The 19,721-nt window shown below is 43.3% G+C and overlaps 1 protein-coding gene across 1 annotated transcript; it reads right to left on the minus strand.

The window, feature by feature from the left end:
* On the minus strand, positions 1,615-17,813 carry LACTBL1 (lactamase beta like 1). Its single transcript, XM_021374708.1, has 7 exons — positions 17,727-17,813; positions 14,610-14,754; positions 12,331-12,440; positions 10,631-10,788; positions 9,057-9,304; positions 6,837-6,942; positions 1,615-4,854 (listed from the first exon to the last, which is right to left on the minus strand). Exons 1-7 carry the CDS (start codon positions 17,769-17,771, stop codon positions 3,876-3,878), a joined length of 1,791 nt encoding a protein of 596 aa, XP_021230383.1. The 5' UTR covers positions 17,772-17,813; the 3' UTR covers positions 1,615-3,875.

The following is a 19,721-nucleotide window of genomic DNA, read 5'->3' on the forward strand; positions in this document are numbered from 1 at the left end:
GCCTCTAGCCAGAAGATAGTTGATAATTAAGTACTCTTCACATACTTTTCCTCCTTCACTGACCTTGGGTTTTATGGCTGGAGTTTATGGAGTTGACGCACGCTAATGTTCTGACAAAGATTTCCTAGCATTATCTTTCCTTTGAAACATATGTCAGATCTCCTTGACAGAGATAAAGTCTTCAAGACATATATTTACATCTATTTATGTGAATTTCCAGATATACATCCACATGCAAAACGTTTTTTTTTTTTAATTATGCTTACTACATTATCTCACAAGGTAAGAAGAAACTGGATTTGCTCTCAGCTTCCAAAATAAGGGCCACTGATTCATTAGAAAAAGCTCCTCAGTAATTCAAAGAAGATACAGCCTAAAGGAAAAAAAAAAGAAAAAAATGAAAGAAAACAATATCTTTAAGCATTGTTGGTTTAATTCCCTCAGTTCATTGCCTGTTTTCCAGAATTATTAACAAATCAGCATGGAAGGAGCATAAGTTTGTGTTGCATTATACAAATAGGAAAGAAATTGCTGTAAAACCTTCCCAGGTTTTCTTTGCACATGAGATATTTGCAAGTTGAATCTTACCAGACACATAAGCAAAAGAAAAGCTGTGACTTGTTTGGAGTTGCATGGGGAAAACACAGATCTTTCTCTCTTCTCCTCTTCCTCACTTCTCTCCCATAGGATCTTGAACCTGGCTGTGAAATACTAGGGGCATCTGGGGGTAGGAAGGGAGTTCCAAAAGCAAGATGTCCTAAAACGGGATGATTCGTGCACAAAACTGCTGTATTTGTTGTCAGCCACACTGCCACAAATCCAAACTATAGAAATTACTTTGTCAGCAATCCAGGATTAGTAATAAATCTGTTATATTATGCAGGAATCTTGTATTTTTACTGCTCTTTTTTTCTTTAATTAGAAAATTTTAGGCAAATGTCTTTTTTTTTTCTCAACATTTATCCTATATTCACATGGACAGAAAAACAAATAGCCACAAACCAGTAGAAGAGCCTTAGATGCAATCAAAATTGTTTATTGTTGAATTTGGTATAAAATCCATCTAATAAAAATTGCTATTGCAGTTCCACTCCTGCAAATGCCTGAATGGCATTTCAAGAACATGACATGAATCATAACGAGAAAAGGATGTGGAAAAAGGTACTAGAAAAGCATAAACCTGTCTATCAGGGAAGAAGCTGCAGCTTTTTGTTCCAGTCTCTGCTGATGACCTTGAATCCCAGTGTAAAGACATGAATCTTATCATAGAATCACAGAATGGCTTAGGCTGGAGGATGGCTCCAACCTTGGCCATGAGCTAGTTGCTCCCACCAGCTCAGGCTGCCCAGGGCCCCATCCAGCTTGGCCTTGAGCACCTCCAGGGATGGGGAATGCACGTGGTGGATGTTTCTCAGTGTTTCCTTCAATTCTGAGAATTAGACGGATCTAAATTCTCTAATTCTTGGTCCCCACCTTGAAAAGAATATCCAAGAGTGGGGAAACAGTCCTGAAGAGCTTCCAAGGCAGGGTGGAAAGGGGCATTTGACTTCAACTCGTTGTTAGGTAGACAGAGTTTGTGAGCTGTTGTGGTTCAACACAGCAGGCAGCCAAGCATCGCACAGACATTCCCTCAACCCCCCACAGTAGGACAGGAGAGAAAACTGGAAAAAAAAAGATAAAACTCATGGGTTTAGACAAAGGTTGTTTAATAGGACAGAAAAAGGAGGGAAAATAATAATAATGATGATGATAAAAGAATATACAAAACAAGTGATGCACAATACAATTACGTCTATGAGGCTGTTTCAGAAGCGAGTCTCATTGTCAGACTCAGTTCCTCCTGGGGTGCCATGTCACCATAAGAGTTGCTTGCCAAGGCCCAGGATAGTGTTTTGGGAAGGGCTGTGGGACGTGGGATATGTTTCCAGCAATCCAGTGGTTGCTTCCACCACTGTAAGCACGTGGCACTTGCCTTGGCAGTTTTGTGGGTGCATGATACAAGCAGTCAGAGGCATTTAATGGTAGCTGATGTGTAAGTGATCATTTCTCTTTGTTCCAAAGCAAGAAGAACAGCCTCTGTTACATCAGGCAGGCCAAGACAAAGTTTAGGCATCTCTACAGGAAATACAACAACAGTGCATCCTGCACAGGATATTTGCATATCTGCATCCTTATCTCTGGGCAAAATCACACATAACTGGCCTACAGTGAGAATTTGCATTGAGTGTATTGTTTCTATAGCCCAGATTAAATATTTCAGCATATGAGGATGTACAAGATATCACCTACAAAGTCCAGAGGAAACCCATACAGCAGCAACCGTGACTGACTGTAAGGCAAGGCTTACGTTATTCCATGTTTACCAAGGAACTGAAATTGTCTGAAAAAAGGCAGGGAACCAAATTTGCCAGTTGGGTTTCTAGGCCTTTAGTGGTTGTATCTCTACTTGAAATTAAACAAGAGAGACGAGATGCAGGGAGATTTACTTTCCCATCCTCTCTAAGAGACATCCACTTCCAAGTCTGAACAAACAGGAGAAGGAGGTCAACCTGCAAGAGGACCCAGCCTCATACCTGTGATGGTATGGAAGGATATACACTTTGAAATGTCTTTGATTGTGTTAGAATGCCTAACTTCTGCACTTTCTGCAGGATTTCCATGCTGTACAGCTATTACCACACTTTGCAGTTAGGCTACTAAAATTAAGGTTGTCTTGCTATGACTCTCTGCTTGTTTTTTTCAGGCTCCAATTAGAGCTGCAATCAGAACACTCTCCTGAACTTGAAGATGTGTTGCAGCACCCAAGACTCCTCAGTCGGTGGTGCATGGTGTCTGACTCCATCGTCATCACAGTGATATGATAATGGCTATTAATGACATGATAATTGGCTATTAATATACGTCATCCATCCTGACTGCCTAGGCATGGAGTGGTCGCAAGAAGGGAGAATGAATTTGTTGCTTTGCAGAATGCTTAGAGGTGCATCTATACTAAATGTGCATCTATCCTACTCCCCAGGGGAATGCATTTTCAGTTCCCATCCTCACTCAAGTGCATAAACACAACAGGTATTTACCTACACAGATACTGTGCCCCAAATGCTCATACGTATTTCCACACATTCCTGTACTTAAATACCTCACTCACACAATTAAATATCACACTCACACTATGTACTGAGATAGTAACAAACTTGATTCCACCTGGAACCAGTATGTGTTCATATGTCCCTGCTCACAGGAGTATGCTTCATCTTTTACACTTAAGTGCTGCAAAATCCACAGTGTGACCACAGCTTTTGCAGAAATCCATGGAGCCAAGACAAAACCATGTTTCTTTTGGCTCTTCTCATAGTTTACCTGATGTGAACCAGAAAAGAAATGGAATCCCACTTCCAAGGTATCACAAGCAGAGCTTGGTATCACGTGGGTATAATTTTTGAGCAAATGAAATGAAAAAATCTTGGTCATGGGAGGCAGGCTCATCAACCACCCTGAAAGAGACACAGGAACTTCCCAGCCCTTTGATGGTACCAGTCAATCACCACAATGGTCATTATACAGGCATTTTAATTGTGAAGACTTAAAACCTGGGATTTTGTTATGGCATCCAAACACCATTCATCCACCTCATTTCTACTCATTGTTTCTGTGGGCATCCCCCATTGCTAGCCAACCTGCCATGCAGTGACAGAGAGGGCAAGCCATTGCAGTCATTTTAGAAGCGAGACATGATATATTTGTTGGAAATAATAGTCATTTGCCAGTATCTTTCCCATTTAAATGGCATCCAAAAAGACACATAGAAGGAGAGTCTGGAAAGGTGCAGATTTGGAGCCACCTCCCAGGAATAGTCAGAAAAGGAGAGGGGACATTTAGCTATAGAAGACAGGTTTACGAAGTACACGCACCACGTTGTATGTGTTCAGCCCCGGTGCATCAAATCCAGGAGACAAACCTTTGCGGTCAAATGGATAAAAATTAAAGAGCTGCCCATTCTGGGTCTCCAGTGAGATGGAAGCAGAGCCCAGATGCAGAACACATGGGAACTCCTTGTCAAAAACAACTTGGAAGACACGATCTTCCAGATGGTGGAGCTTGATTGTCCGGTATTTCTCAGGGATCAGCTCTTCAGCATGAGGCCCAAACTGCTGCATGACCAGCACCCCACCACGTCCAACTTTGATCTCGTAGAAAGTCAGGTTGGAATAGGTATAATAGCCAACAAAAGGGACTGGATTTGGGGGAGGAGTCAATGTTTTCTCTGCCTCTCTGAACGCAGTCTCCATGGCAGTAATGAGATACTCATATGTTTGGGTCACAAGATCTCTACCCTGAGGCCTGGGCCCAGCCATCAATACAATGAAGCTCAGGCGGAGCTTGGGGATCAGTGAGAAGGTAGCTGAATAGCCATCAAGGTCTCCATCCTTCCTAATTACATCATATCCCAATTGCTCATTAATCTCCCAGGGCGTGCCAGTCTTGTTGGCAAAGTATTCAGTGGAGCACTTAAACAGAGGTGTCAGCATTGTCTTCACTGTGTCAGGCTCTAAGAGACGACGGTGATAGGTGCCTAAAAAGACCATTGCCAGCTTGGCAAGGTCAGCAGCTGTAGAGTACATCTGGCCAGAAGGTCTGTACCAGCCAAGGTCGTAGAGAGGGGCTGGCTGCTGGCTGCCATAGAAACCCACTGCCATCTGGGAGCGGATAGGAGGTGTGATGTCAAAGCCAGTGTCCTCCATGCCCAAGCGGTCTAGGATGTTCTCCGAGATCCATCGCTGGTATTGTCCATCAGCTGCATGGTCAGCTAGCACGTGTGCCATCAGTGAGAAGGCCAAATTGCTGTAGTGGCATCTGAAAAGAAAGAGATACAGAATCATAGAATCATTTGAGTTGGAAGGGACCCTAGAAAGTCACGTAGTCCTGCATCAGCCTTACCTTAGTGACACAGTGTGGATATGACATTGCAAAAAACAATGGCTAGGTCTCTCTCCTCTGGGGAAAGATGCTAACTTTATCAGATCACATACTAAAGGGAGAGCAGTGATGAGGCTGTGATAAACTATTGCTGTCTTGATTTCTTAATTCAGGAGAGAAACATTTCTTATGTGCACATCAGCTGAGCTGTTTGGCTGCTACGTACAGAAAGAAGGACAAAGACAGAAAACTTTAGGTGAAAACTTATATTTGCATATTCTGGCTTATTGTTCATCATTTTTCACCAAAAGAATGTGTTCATTCTTTTCAAGAGCAGAGTCAAGAGGTATTAGGTGCTTACCTTAAAGGTCTCAAAATCCCAGATGAGTCTCTGGAGACTTAATATGGTGCAATAACTTCAGGACCTAAGCTATCTTAAGACTGTAAAAGCACTTAAAAAGCACTTAGAAGTCTCAAAAGCAGAATCCAGTAATTCTGAGTGATTAAAGGCATCTAAGTGCAAGTCTTTAATATCCATAAAGGGCATTGAGTCTTTGCACTTGAATTAAGTTTAATGACATAAAAATACGAATGGGTAATTTTCTTTCAAACAATTTTTCAAAAATCATGTTTTTAACATATCTGATGTTTCTTAAACGGTGAGAAGGCACACATCTTGCTGAGGCCTACTGAGGTCATAAATTTGGTACCACTTTAACCAATTCCAGTAAATTTCTCATGACATATAATTTGCCACAGGAATAAATCCACATTAAACTAAAAATTTATGCCTGAAATTGACTGAAGTTCACCATTCCAAGAAAAATATATTAGAATCATAGAATATGCTGAAATTAAAGGGACCTACAAGGATCACTGACTCCAACTCCTGGCTCCACACAGGGACACCCAAAATCCAAACTCTACGCCTGAGAGTGATGCCCAAGCACTCCCATTTGACAAGATCCCTCTTCCCTTGAGGGAGTCAACAGTTCCTCCTAATATAGAATCATCCACAAATGTTCTTAATTTGCATTTGAGTTTTGCATCTAGATCATTTATAAAAACATTAAAGAGAACTGGCCCCAAAATGGAGCCCTGGGGAAACCCCTTGTAGTGATAGACCGACAGCCTCGTGTAACCTCATTTACTGTAACCCTTTGAACCCAACCCATAAGCCAATTTTCTAAGATTACAGACTTCATGTCGTCATGTGTCTTCAGCAGCTCTAACTAAACTATATGAGAATATAATTTTTAAAAAATTGAAGACTTTTTGAAGAATTTTTCCTAGTTAGTCTAAATCTTTTCCCTCACTCACTGCCTAGTGGAGCTTGTTGATATTTTTTAGTGTTTGGTTGCAGTTCAGGTAACAGACTAAACAATACACAAATTGCAGCAAGTATCTGATTTCTACAGATATACCATAACTTTCAGTAGGACTTTTTGAGAGGACAAAGTGGAATGGCTTTAAACTGAAGGAGGTGAGATTTAGATCAGATGTCAGGGGAATTTTTTCATTAAGAGAGTGGTGAGGTGCTGGCATATGCTGCCCAGAGAAGTTGTGAATGCCCCGTCCATGAAGGTGTTCAAGGTCAGGCTGGACAGGGCTCTGAGCACCTGATGGAGCTGTGGGTGTCCCTGTTCATTGCAGGGTGCTGGGCCAGATGGCCTTTAAGGATCTCTTCCAACTCAAATGATTCTATGAGCCTATGTTTTTAAATAACACCTGTCTTAGGTTGGAAGGAGTTACTTTTGGAGGTGCCAGGGATGGGGCATTCAGCACCTCACTGCACAACCTGTGCCAGTGCCTCACCACCCTATTTGTAGATGGATGATCCGAACTTCCCTCCAGGAATAGCTGTCTTTTTCCGTTGGTCATGGACTCAACCCAAAAGCTCTTAAGTGAAAATATCTGACCTGGTTCCAGGATCAGCCACCAAGACATCATCCTTCAGGAGAGCCAGAGCTTCTTGTGTATTGCCCTTCCATAGCAAGCTGGTAGATCGCAGCCTCCTCGGGAGACCTGTACACGCAGGAGAAACATTCAACAATTTGGCACAAGTTGTGGTCCAGCATCCTGGTCTGGCTGGGAGGGAGTTAATTTTCTTCATTGTAGGTAGTATGGTGCTGTGTTTTTGAACTTGCACAAAAAGTCTCTAAAAACGAATTCTAAAAAAATATTTTACAAGGACTTTCTAAAATGACACTGTTCCTTTGCACAGAGTCTATGGCTCACCAATCCCAGAACCTGGATTACATCTAGAATTAAATATTTTTTGCTGTTTACAGCTTATTTTCACTCAGAAGCTAGGAGAAAATCAAGAAGGTTATATGACATAAAAAATGACTTGCAATCATTTGGTCAATGAGCATGTGCTTAATTATGGAAAAGCTGAACGAGGCCCTGTTCTTTTGTGGCAGCAATACTTGTTTTTCTGAATTGGCCTGATTTTTGGGATTTTTTTGAAAAAAAAGCTCTTTTTCTGTTTCTATTGCAGCGTTATTTGTGCATCATAATGACTAGGTAAGAGACAATCTAAGCATATCCCAGAAGATAATGGGCTTCTTCATTTCCGACTTGCCACAGTCACAGCAAAGAAAACTGCACCATTAGGAAAGCTCAACCAGCACCACATCGGCAGTGCAGTGCCTTGGAAATGGTAATCCAGAGAACGTGTAAATGCAACAGAATATCCAAAGCCATGGACTGCCAGGACTGTTAATTGATGGGACAAGCACGGTGTTAATAATGTACAACGGCACCACAAACTGTCATTCATCCACATTTAAAAATCACAGTCTTAAAAAGCAAGAACCTCCCTCTAGCAATGTGACCATAAAATATCGAGGAGAAAAATCTTCAAAGTTACTTTTGCAATACACAATTTAGAAAAGCCTGGATAATGAGGTTATACTAACAGATCAGTTTCTACTGGAAGAATTGATAAGAAAAGCACTTTAAAATATCCTAGAATCACAGAATCATTGAGATTGGAAAAGACCACTAAGATCACGTAGTCCAGCCATCACCACCATGCCCACTAAACCATGTCCCTCAATGTCACATGGTGGCTTTCATATTGCAGAACCTCCTCCTTTTTTGTTTTATTTTTACAGCCAGGAAATAGAACAGGTGACCTCAACGTTCATTTGATTTGCAGTTGAGCTTTTGAAACTGGGCTTCTGCAGCTGTTAGATTGTCAGAATCCAAGTTGGTTGGTGTGCCCTGATGGCATGCTACACATAAGTATGTTGGGGAAGTTGGAGGTAAAAACCAAGACAGGGAGAGAAGCAACATCTATACATTACAAGCAATTATGCTATGACCAGGTACACTTTTGACATACGCTTCCTGTAAGTATTTTCAGGACATATCCTACTATGGGCTGGCTTCAGGTGATGCTCTGCTCTACACTGAGGTACTGCAATTTGCCTACAGGTTATTTTAATCAAAAATTCTAATTTCGGTTATTATTTCCAAATTGGAATAATGCAAAGTGTAATGGGAGCACTGCAGGAAACCTCAGCACGGTCTCTTTGGCAGTAAATTCTGGAATCCCCACGTTGAGTATTAACAGCTCTATTTCAAAGAGGTTAAAGATCTCCTGAGTCCTGTGAGCTCCTTCTACCATAACATAAGAGTTACACAAGTATGAAAGTAGCAGCAGATTAATAGTCTTCTGCCAACAAGTACAAAGCTATTAATAGTTCAGGAATCCCAGATCAGGAAGCACGCTGACAGCTATATTTAGCTCCGCAATCAAGGTCTATCTATTCAAAGCAAAGAGGTTTGGTGCCACTTTGACCCTCACTTCTACTTCTCAGAAAAATGAGAACACTCAGGGCTGGAGTACAAAAACAGTTATGCAATCCGAAAGTGGTTTCAGGTCAAGCTACTGTGTTGAAAGACACATATATTCACCTTGCATGGGAAAAACAATTCCCCAGCCCACAGTGCTGCTTGGCCCCTTTATGAGCAGGTGGCCTGGAGAAGACTTTCCATTTATCACTGGGAAGTGCAGAGGTGCAGAGCCCATGCTGGTAAGTGGCGTCAGGAGGAGTTATTCCTGGCATATGATCTGTTCTCTCTGTGGCCTCTTTCAAATGGTAGGCAGAGAGCGAGCAGTGTTGTCTCACCTGAGAGCTGGCTGGCCATTCTGCGCAAGGTAACAGGTGATGGCTTAAGTGGTATCGAACCTTTTTCCACAAAAATCAGCCCATCTGCTGTATATCTCTGTTCTGATTCCTTGAATCTTCCCAAAGGGTTTTTAATAGCAAAGTTCTGGGCGTAACGTTCCAAAGGGTCATCCAGAGATGTGACTTTCCCTTCCTCCCACATCTTGTACAGCATAAGGGTGGGAAAGATCTTGGAGACACTGGCAATTCTGTGAAGGAATAAATGTTTGTAAAAATAGAGTATTAAGAAACCCAGGAATCAAAAAGTTTGATGCTCACCAAACTGACCCACTACCTGCAGCTTTGCATACATTACCTCTGGTTAACTCAGAACGGAATGGCTAACATGCTGGAAGTAGCTTGGGTTAATATCCTTAACTCTGGCCTTCATGGATTGCTACACAGTGTTCAGTAGTCTGCACTGAGTAATGACTTTTTTTAAAAGTGTTTTGGCAAAAGAATGCATCTTGAATGATGTTTAAGTGATTAAAAGCAACCCCAGTAGTGCAGCTGACTACAGAACTTTGTTCACTTCGTATTCATAAGATGACATATTTTGTAAATTATTCCTTAGTAAATATCATAGTAAATTGCAAGTCATTTCTTGGAATTTTGAGATTAAAATGCCACAAAGTTCTGCATTTCATATTCAGATTTGGAATTTAGGTGGCTTCCAAACAGTTGAATTTGGAAAAGGTCTTCTGGAAGAAATAACGCGAGGTCCTCTGTGCAGGTACTGCATGGTGATAGGGGCAGGGGGTGGTAAGTTAATCGCAGCTGCTGAAACTTTTCAGAATTGTTTACTCTAAGGATAACATTTGATAGCACGCAGACCATGTGTTTCATGTACAGCACAGTTATTAATCACTGAAAATAGGTCTTTAAAGAAAGCAAATACTTCTTGTTTTCTTTTTGTTATGCTTTTTACCACACACTAGGAGCTTTATTCTGTCTTTGTCTAAAACACAATAGCCCATATGGCCTTGCCTTCACTGGGAGAGTGCATAAGTACGCAGGCCTACTTTATATATTCAGAATATAGTCTTCCAAAACCCTGTTGTTGTTTTTTCTATATATATATGGCACTGTGTCCTCACTGTTCACAAAATATGTGCTAGCTTTCAGTGTTCAGATTTATGCCCTAGACCTCCTCAAAGAACAGAGACTTTCCTATGTGAGGAGCAAAGCCTTCTGTAGGTCTTCAGGATGTTCGCTGTTACTCCACTTAAAGTCAGATCAAACTAAAACCAAACCAGATCAACAGCAACAAACGACAACAAACATTAAAAGAGGGGGAAAAAAGGAAAACAATTCAGTGAATTACAAGCGTATAATATAGCGACTAGCAATAGCATTGTCTCTCAGAGATTCAGTGTGACACAGAAGTTGCTTCTTCAGAATACATTGGGCCCGGGGCAAGAGAAGACACAGTTTGTGACAGTGGTTCTGTTCCCAGAGAGGTGACTTTCCCTTCCTTCCCCTCACGTATAACTGTTCTCTTTTTAGCCCTCATGCCTTCAGTACATCTGTCTCACCTGTAAATAGTGTACTCATTGGGCACCACTGAGAAGGGATCTGAAGCATTCTTCTTTCCAAAGTTGCCCGTCCAGAGCACAGTGTCATTGTAGATAACGATGGCAGACATGGCGGGGAGACCAGAGTTATGAATCTTTTGGCGCAGCATCATGTCTACCTGGAGAATGATAGGAAATGATGAATTACCAAATGAAGAGTCTTGTAATGCATATAACGTGTAACAGGCAGTACTAGATGCAGTCCTGTTTAAACTGTACTCTGAGAAACAGCACTGAACACATTGAAGGCTGTGATTTCTCTTTCCTTCCTGCTCTTATAGAGACCCAGTGAGCCACTGTGGTCCCCCCACAAGCAGAATGCGTTGCTCTTTTGACTTTCTCAAAGCTATACTCAGGTTGGATATTAGGAAAAATTTATTCTTAGAAAGAGTGGTGAGGTATTGGAAGGGGCTGCCCAGGGAAGTGGTGGAGTCCCCATCCCTGGAGGTGTTTAAGGAACATGGAGATGTGGCATTGAGGGACATGGTTAGTGGGCTTGGTGGGGGTGAGTTGGGGTTGGACTTGGTGGTCTTTTCCAACCTTAGAGGTCTTTTCCAACCTTAATGATTCTATGATTTCATCATTACACGTAAATTATCTTTTGCATAAAATTATTAAGACAAAAGAAATGGCCTTCCAAGACCAGTGTTTGAGACAAGAACGGCCAAGCCAAATCATGTCCTCAGAATCTCCTCTCTGGATGAGTGGGTAAGGTACTCTGATAGCCAGCAGTGGAAATGACCACCTTGCTCCACAACTTCACACACCATCACGGATATGGTAGCCAAGCAAAGTACCACACAATCTCAAGCTGCAGATGGAGGTATAAAAGCCAGAACATCCCAGGGAAGGTCTGGAGCTCAGACAAGCTTCAGTGAGAGAAGAGACCAGTTCCTAACACTACTCTGGAGACATCCTCCAATGGGACACTGAACATCAGCACCGAGAATGGGGCTCGCTGCCCTCCCCACCTTGGTTTTCAAAGCAATGTTTGCATTAGTAAATGTACAACTCTAGCCCCCATGGGAATGATGGGCAGTTCCCACATACTGGCCATCAGGAGGTGGATACTGTGAGACAGAACCAAAGATCTCACGTTTCATTAAGAAGAGATCTCAGCTGATGCAAGATCTTTAATGTGAGTTCAAGTGTCTACAGACCTAGGCAGAACCTGAGAGGATCTGAAGATACACGTGATGGTGCCTAAGACCCCTTCCAATACGTGTGTCTTTCTGTGTAGATAGTGTTCAGGTTCTCTGTGACTTATATCATTTGTGAAATAGGAATAGTTTCACCACTTGCATCCTGAATACTGTCTAGAGTTCTGATTTCCTGCATCTCCACAAGTATGCTAGAATAGGATAATATTCAAAGAAAAGTAAAAATAGTGATCACAGCTGTGAGACAACTTCTGTATTACGATCACTTGAGCAAGGACTCTGCAGCCTGGGAAAAGAGACAAAGGAAAGTTTGTATTATATGATTGAGGTGTATAAAATCCAGGGTGTCTTGTTAGAATGTGGCTCATTTGTAGATTCAAATGATCTCCACCTCCTCTGTCCCCTATGTTCTTGCTCAAAGATGCTCAGGGTCAAAATGCATATTGGCTCCTTCATAACAGCAGTCATGAACTACATCTCCCCAGTTCCCTTCACACGGACCTTCTCCAATGCATCCTTCAAAATGGGGATTGGGTGGTCCAGTGGTACTGGTTCAGGGTAGCGTGGGCACATCTGCACAGCTTCTGATCTTACTTCCATCACAGATGGGTCTGGAAAACATTTCACAGACAGTATACATGACTTGAAAAGATATACCAACAAACTTTAAGCTCATCCAGCAGTCAGCACTAGCTTTCTTGATTATATTGTCCAAAGATGAAGGACACTTCAGCATAGACATAGAGAGAATCTTGAATTGTTTCTATCTCAGATAACACAGGACTGGAAGAGAGCACTGTGCTCTGTTATTGTTCATTCCAATGTGATATAGAACATGGGACAAATAGGAGCTGCAATAGAATCACAGAATCATTAAGTTTGGAAAAGACCTCTAAGATCATCCAGTCCAACTGGCCACCAATCACCAGTATTGCCCACTAATAGTCTCCAACTGACTCTGCAACCTGGAATAGGAGAGTAAGAGACTGGGACTACAGAAGACTATGGAGCGTACTTGTCAGTGGATGTAGACCTGGTGAAAGTGTGCTGCCAATGTACAGGGGAAGATCTGTATTTGGTTTCAAGAGGAAAGTAGTCCCACGCATAATGTAACCTCAGAAAATGGACACAGAAGGGAATTGTGAGTGGCACCTGAAATCTAACACTATAACAATGGTTGACAGAATACATACATTGCACAAACAAATATATCAGCTGTCCTCTGAATTAGCTGTACCTTGCATATTCCAGAGATATGTCTTAAAATTGGAGGACAAGCAAAGATTCAGTGAGAAATGGTAACCCTTCTACTTGGAGCCACTGTTTTCCCAGTTGATCCCAAGGTGTTCAGAAACATAGCTCCTTTGCTCTGTAAGCTCTTCATGCTTCTCTGAGCATGACGCATTAAAAATACAGATGAGAAGATGAGTAGCAGTACAGAAGCTTTGAACTGACTGGGAATGCATGTACAAGAGCCTACAGGCAGCCTCAGATATTCTGCAAAAATAAATGTATGTCTGAAATCTTCCTAGACATTACTGGTCTATGAAATACACCTGTCATCCTCACTGTGGATTTCAGGACACCTTTGGACTACTTAAAACTCTGATCCAGCTGTGCTGGGTATATTACATCTTTGCACACACAGTGTCTTGAGTCTGTCCATTGAGTTTACAATAAATCAATACAAGGGAATTCCAATGTGAACTGGGAACTCATGTCAGTTCAAAGATCTAAGATTACTGGAATAGGAAAGGAAGCAAACCCATAGGGAATGTGAAATAAAGTGTCTTTTCCCTTGATATACCAAATAATCTATGTTAAAGATGGGCCAGAATGAGGACCTGGAGAACTATATGCCTGTCAGTTTGACTTCAGTGCTGGGGATCAACAGATCATCCTGAGTGCCATTATGCAGCACATACAGGACAAACAGGTGATCAGGCCTTTTGCCACAGGTTTATGAAAGGCACGTCTCGCTTGACCAACTTCTCCTTCTATGAGAAGCTGACCTGCTTAGTGGATGAGTGAAAGGCTATGGATATTGTCTACCAAGATTTTAGTTAATCTTTTGTCAGTTTCCCACAGCATTTTACTTATGGCTTGGATAGGTATACTCTTCGCTCGGTGAAGAACTGGCTGGATGGCTGGGCTCAAACAGTTGTGGTGAATAAAGTTAGCCTAGAGAAAAGAAGGCTTGGGGGAGACATTATTGCTCTCTATAACTATTTCAAAGGATGTTGTAGCGAGGTGGGGGTGGTCAGTCTGTTCTCCCAAGCAACAGGTGGTAGAACACAAAGAAATGGACCCAAGATGTGCTGGGGAGGTTTAAATTGGATATTAGGAAAAAATTCTTCACTGAAAGGGTTGTGAAGCATTGGAACAGGCTGCCCAGTGAAGCAGCTTAGTCACCATTCCTGGAGGTATATAACAGATATGTGGATGTGTCTTGGTTTAGTGGTAGACTTGGCAGTGCTAGGTTAGTGGTTGGACTTGATGACCTTAGAGGATTTTTCCAACATAAATGATTCTGAGATTCTATGAAAGTCAGAACTATCGGCAAATCCATCATGAGCTGAAGGTGTTCCTCCCCACCTCAACTTTCTCTTGCATGTGAACTCCTTTGGACACCAGAAGAATTAAATGGCACCCCATCAACCCAATTTTCTGTGTTCTTGCACCAGTAACATGGTAAATTTGAGTGCCATCAGCTCTTTGAGGAAAGATGTCCACATGAGGAGAAAGACATTTATTGATCAAGTTTAAGGCTGTCTACTCACTGGGCTCCACCTTGGGGAGGCTGTACTGCCACAGGAAGCAGCCTGTCATAGCAACAGACAGCAGGAAGAAGAAGATGGCCAACACATGAATCCACTTCACTTCCATAACAGAGAGCTTGAGGAGGTTGCGACTGCTGGATGCTTGCTGTAAGCACAAAAGATATGATCTCAGAGGGAGTAAAAGAGAGGGAAAAACAGTCTTGCATGGATAGGTGAAAGAGGCACACGCACTCAATACAGCTGCTGTAGGGACATGGGCTAATTCCAGTACTCTTGTGACCTAGCTGGCCATTCTAGACACTGCAATAATTAGAATCAGAGATGGTTTCTTGTCTTTCACTGCAAGACATACTCTTCTCACCCGGCTGGTCTTATTGGTTCTCATGGAAGAACATCACTCATACGCTGAGAGCTTGCCTTTGTCCTTCCTGGAGATGAATCTCAGCAGCCCAGGCTGAAAGAATTCTTTTATAGCTCTCACTTCATCCTTTCTCAACCACCGCAACTTATTCCTGGATGTCTTTTCCAATGCCAGGGTCCAGCATCTGTTCATGGCAGCCACCAGTCTGAGCAGACCCAGCCTTTCAAAATGAATAATGGAACTTTCCACCAGGTATTGCCCTTCTATTTTGCACCTGCAATTCTCATTATATCTTGAACCATCTGCAAGCTTGACATTTGCAGAAGCTATGTTTCGGAAAACTAGCTAATGTTTTCGGTTGATGCAGCTCTCTCAACACTGGAGGCCATCCAGGTTGGTAATACAATGATATAAATGTTATAGAAAAGAAAGGAACAGATGACAAATGATTAGGTCTGTGAGCATGAGCTCTGCTCTTTCACTGTCCATAAGAAATAAACAGAGTGCTTCAGAAAGTTTGGCCGTTAATGTTCTATAACACAGAGCCTGCAGTTTGCATCCAGTATGGTCTACACTGCAAAGCTGTTTCAGGTTCTCTGGATGCAACTGCAGTATAGACAGACTAAAATAATCCCTATAGACTTCCACATGGCCCTTTTTCCTTTTTTTTTGAGTTACAGGGTAGTTCATAAAATGACTTGGGCTAGAAGAGACGTTTATAGACCGTCTTATTCCAATCCCTTGCCATAGGCTGGTTGCCCCCCACCAGATCAGGCTTCCAAGGACCCCATCTAACCTGGCCTTGAGCACCTCCAGGAGAGGACTGCAAGAACTTCTGCATCAACTAAGTCTTGTCACAACAAGATAACCTGCATAGCCACTTCCATACTTGCACATGGCTTTGTGGCTCTGTAAGGATGCATTTGGGGCATCTCATCCCTTCTGAAACTCCAGGATGCAATTCTGGGTTGCAAATCTGGCATACTTTCTGTATGAAAACAGAAAGATGCCACAATTACTTCTGAAGCCCCTTAGTCTCACAAATTTCTGAAGGTGAAACATGCTCCAGATTCTTTCATAACATCATTAAGACTTTAAGGATGGCTTAAGATACAACTACCTGCAGACCCCTTCTCAAGCCTGAACCTAGCACAGCACACATGCAGCCCATATTCTATCCATAACACTAAGTCGCATGTTCCTGGAGAGGGGAATGGTGTTAGCACACCCTTTATTTATATATAAACAACCTCATGTAGTGCCTTGGTAGGCACTGAGGAAAAGCCCATATATTGTCTTTAATCATGCCCACAATGGCAGGCTTCAGTTTATACTGACAGACGTTTCCTGGAGCTACAATGAGATTATAGAACCATAGAATAGCTCAGGCTGGAGGGGACCTTAAAGCCCATCCAGTTCCAACCCCCTGCCATGGGGTGGTTGCCCCCTGCCCCGAACAGGCTGCCCAGGGCTCCATTCAACCTGGCCTTGCAGTAAGGGGTGGCATAACGCCCTCTTTGCTGTTGATTTTTCTCGAATTTACCTCCATCATAATAAGGAGACTTAATCATCAATCTACAGTTTCTCAGGCTGCTTTCCTTGATTCACTGAGAAACTGATTCCTGCATCTCTAAGAGTTTGGTGAATGGAAAAGATTGTCTGATGCATACATTGGACACATCTCACAAACCCCAAACTCCCCAGACCACTGAGGACCCAAAGATGCTGATTCTGAATTCTACTCCTTGAGTCCAAGGATGATTTCTGCATCTCACATACATTACTCAGTAATCTACTTTGCTAGTAGCACAGACACAACGATGCAGGGTGAGGGAGGCTACCAAGTATTTAGGCACATAGGAATGAATGCAAACACACGTGGGGACAAGTGCACACAGCTTCTGGATGCTACATTTTTTCACCGAGCTCATGATGGAGGGGAAGGAGTGGGAGTTTCAGGTAGACACCGAGGTACACCATTCTGCCCTCTCCCCAAGCTCATCCAATCCCAGCACATACCATCACCAGAAGCTGTCTCAGTCCCAGAGGACATTGTCAGGTATCTCGGTGTGTGCGTGCCATAACAAATCCAGGCTGTCTGATCTCAGCCCCAGTAAGGGTGGAGCAGAGTTCCTTGCCATGCTCCTAAATGTAGCTGCTTGTCACAGAAAGGTGCTTCTCAGTTACTCCAGCTGAATGGTCTTTCCTCCCTGATGGTTCTGCTCCAAGTTTCCCTGTCCATTTTACCCATTCAGGCCCTCCATAAAGTGCTGCTGATCTCCCCTGGGCAAGGAGATTAAGTAACAGGGACAGAATGGAATTTGCTCTCAGGAAAGTGCCTGAGAGACTGAATGTTAATTCTCCCTAATGCTTCTCTGCCACGTGTGTGAATCACAGCTGAAAGCATGAGGGCTTCACGATCTATTTATAGCAGCTTCATCTCCTCTGACATCTGAACAGGAGGCGATTAACTCATGAGATGGGCAGCCCCTGTGTGCCTCCAGCCAGCCATCATCGGACAGGTTTGGGAGGGGGTAGTGAGGGCTGTTTGCAGGAAGGGGAGGTGGAGAAGCTTAAAGCATGCTCTGTGCTTAATCCTGCACAGCCTTCTGGAGTTCCCCTGCACTGATAGCCAAGAGTCATTCCCGGCTAACAGGATCGCTATATATGGATGTGGATGGTGTTTTCCTTCCTGTTAGCTGCTGGAGGCTGTGCAGGAAAGTGAGAGGCTGAGATTTGCATGAAGTGAGCCTTACCCGCAGCTGTAACCCCTCCATGGCTGCTGAGAATTCTCTTCTCATCCCTTGTGCTGTCTGTCTCCATAAACAAAAGGCTCATAAAACCCTCTGATAAAGGAAAAAAAAATATTTAAAAGTGACATTAGTGCAGGAAAATTAAAAAAAAAAAAAAGGAGTAGGAAGCAGGAGGGAAGTCAAGACAGGGAAAGCTCTTCTGCTAACACAGAGCAACAAAGCTCAGACCAGCAGAGCAGCAGGGGTGGACTGGTTATGTATAGGGAGATAAATCAATGTCCCAAAGTCCAGTCCACAGTAATGATTTCCCTCCCTCTAGTTCCTGTTTGGGAAGAACATGTATTCAAAGCAAGAGCTGGACTGAAGCTCTGGGACCTGTCAGCACCCACAAACACCCTCATCCCACCTCCTGAATGCTAGGAATTCATAGAAACTTAGAATCATTAAGGTTGGAAGAGACCACTAAGATCCTCCAGTCCAACTCCAACCCATCCCCACCATGCCCACTAACTACGCCCTTCAGTGCCACATCTCCACATTGGACACCTCCAGGGACGGTGACTCCACCACCCCCGTGGCAGCCTGTGCCAGGGCATCACTGCTCTTTCTGAGAAGATATTGTTCCTAATATCCAACCTGAACCTCCCCTGGCACAACTTGAGGCCATTCCTTCTCATCCTATACCTGTTACCTGGGAGAAGATGCTGACCCCCACCTCACCACAACCTCTTTTCAGGGAGTTCCAGAGAGCAATGAGGTCTCCTCTGAGCCTTCTCTTCTCTGAGTGGAGCTCTGAAACCTTCAGGACTCACCCATTCTATCATGCCTGCTCAGTAGGGTCCTTGCAGTGCTCCACCTTCTCCCTCTATGTATCCAGTCCCTAGAGACCTGAAGCCCCTCCTTACTCTTTGGAATCACAGACACAGCCAAGAAACACTATCACAGATATTTGGAAGTGCTGAGATAGTAGCACGGCTGTTACTTTCCCCATGAAAACTCCCTTTTGCCTCCCTATCCATCCACAGCAAAAAAACCCCATGATGAGAGCACTTACCAGCCTTGTTGCTGCCTTCCAGGTTCCAATGCTGATGAATTTGGGACTGTCCTGGAGTTGCAGATGTTAAGAACATCTGAAGCACTAATCCCAACAATCAGCCTCTCTGAGCACAGATTATTTATTGGCCGTGCTTCACCCCTCCTCATGCAATGCAGCATCTGTCCAGAGCTGCAGCCAAAAGGGAGCATTACTGGTGATTTCAGGGCTCACACAGCACAGCAGAATGGAAAATGGGGCTGGAAAAGTGAGGTGGAGGGGTGGGGGGAAGTAGTTACACTCTATAAGCAATGCACTGCCATTATAAATGCTCTCTGAAGAGGAGGGAATAGCCATGCTCCATTTATGCACCAAATTCATGTTGGAAATAACCTCAAGGGTCCTGTCATCTTGTTGTTTTCTTCAGATGTTCATAAATGAGGATATTCTCTTCAATACCATTGCTTCAAGAGGAGTTAGAATCATAGAATAGAATCATAGAATCATAGAATTAGCAAGGTTGGAAAAGACCTACAAGATCATCCAGTCCAACCATCCACCTACCACCAATAACCCCACTAAGCCATGCCTCTCAACACAACATCTAAACGTTCCTTGAACACCTCCAGAGATGGTGACTCAACCACCTCCCTGGGCAGCCCCTTCCAGCACCTGACCACTCTTTCAGAAAAGTAGTATTTCCTAACATTCAGCCTGAATCTCCCCTGGCGCAGCTTGAGGCCATTCCCCCTTGTCCTGTCACTAGTTACAAGAGAGAAGAGGTCGACCCCCAGCTCACTACAACCTCCCTTCAAGTGGTTATAGAGAGCGATAAGGTCACCATAAGCCTCCTCTTCTCCAGTTGGACTTGATGATCCTTAAGAGTCTCTTCCAACTTGGGATATGTTCCACCTGGACTGCCACAAGTCCATGGGGCCAGATGAGATCCATCTGAGAATGCTAAG

The sequence above is a fragment of the Numida meleagris genome, chromosome 20, assembly GCF_002078875.1.
Source record: "Numida meleagris isolate 19003 breed g44 Domestic line chromosome 20, NumMel1.0, whole genome shotgun sequence".
Taxonomy (NCBI): domain Eukaryota; kingdom Metazoa; phylum Chordata; class Aves; order Galliformes; family Numididae; genus Numida; species Numida meleagris.

What these genes read in the sequence shown, in the direction of transcription:
- LACTBL1 (XM_021374708.1), bottom strand. Translation starts at nt 17,771, where the DNA reads ATGAGAAGAGAATTCTCAGCAGCCATGGAGGGGTTACAGCTGCGG. An exon ending in TGAAGGATGCATTGGAGAAG is followed by an intron (nt 10,789 to 12,330) that starts GTCCGTGTGAAG and finishes ATCATTCTCCAG; the next exon opens with GTAGACATGATGCTGCGCCA. An exon ending in AATGAGTACACTATTTACAG is followed by an intron (nt 9,305 to 10,630) that starts GTGAGACAGATG and finishes ATTCCTTCACAG; the next exon opens with AATTGCCAGTGTCTCCAAGA.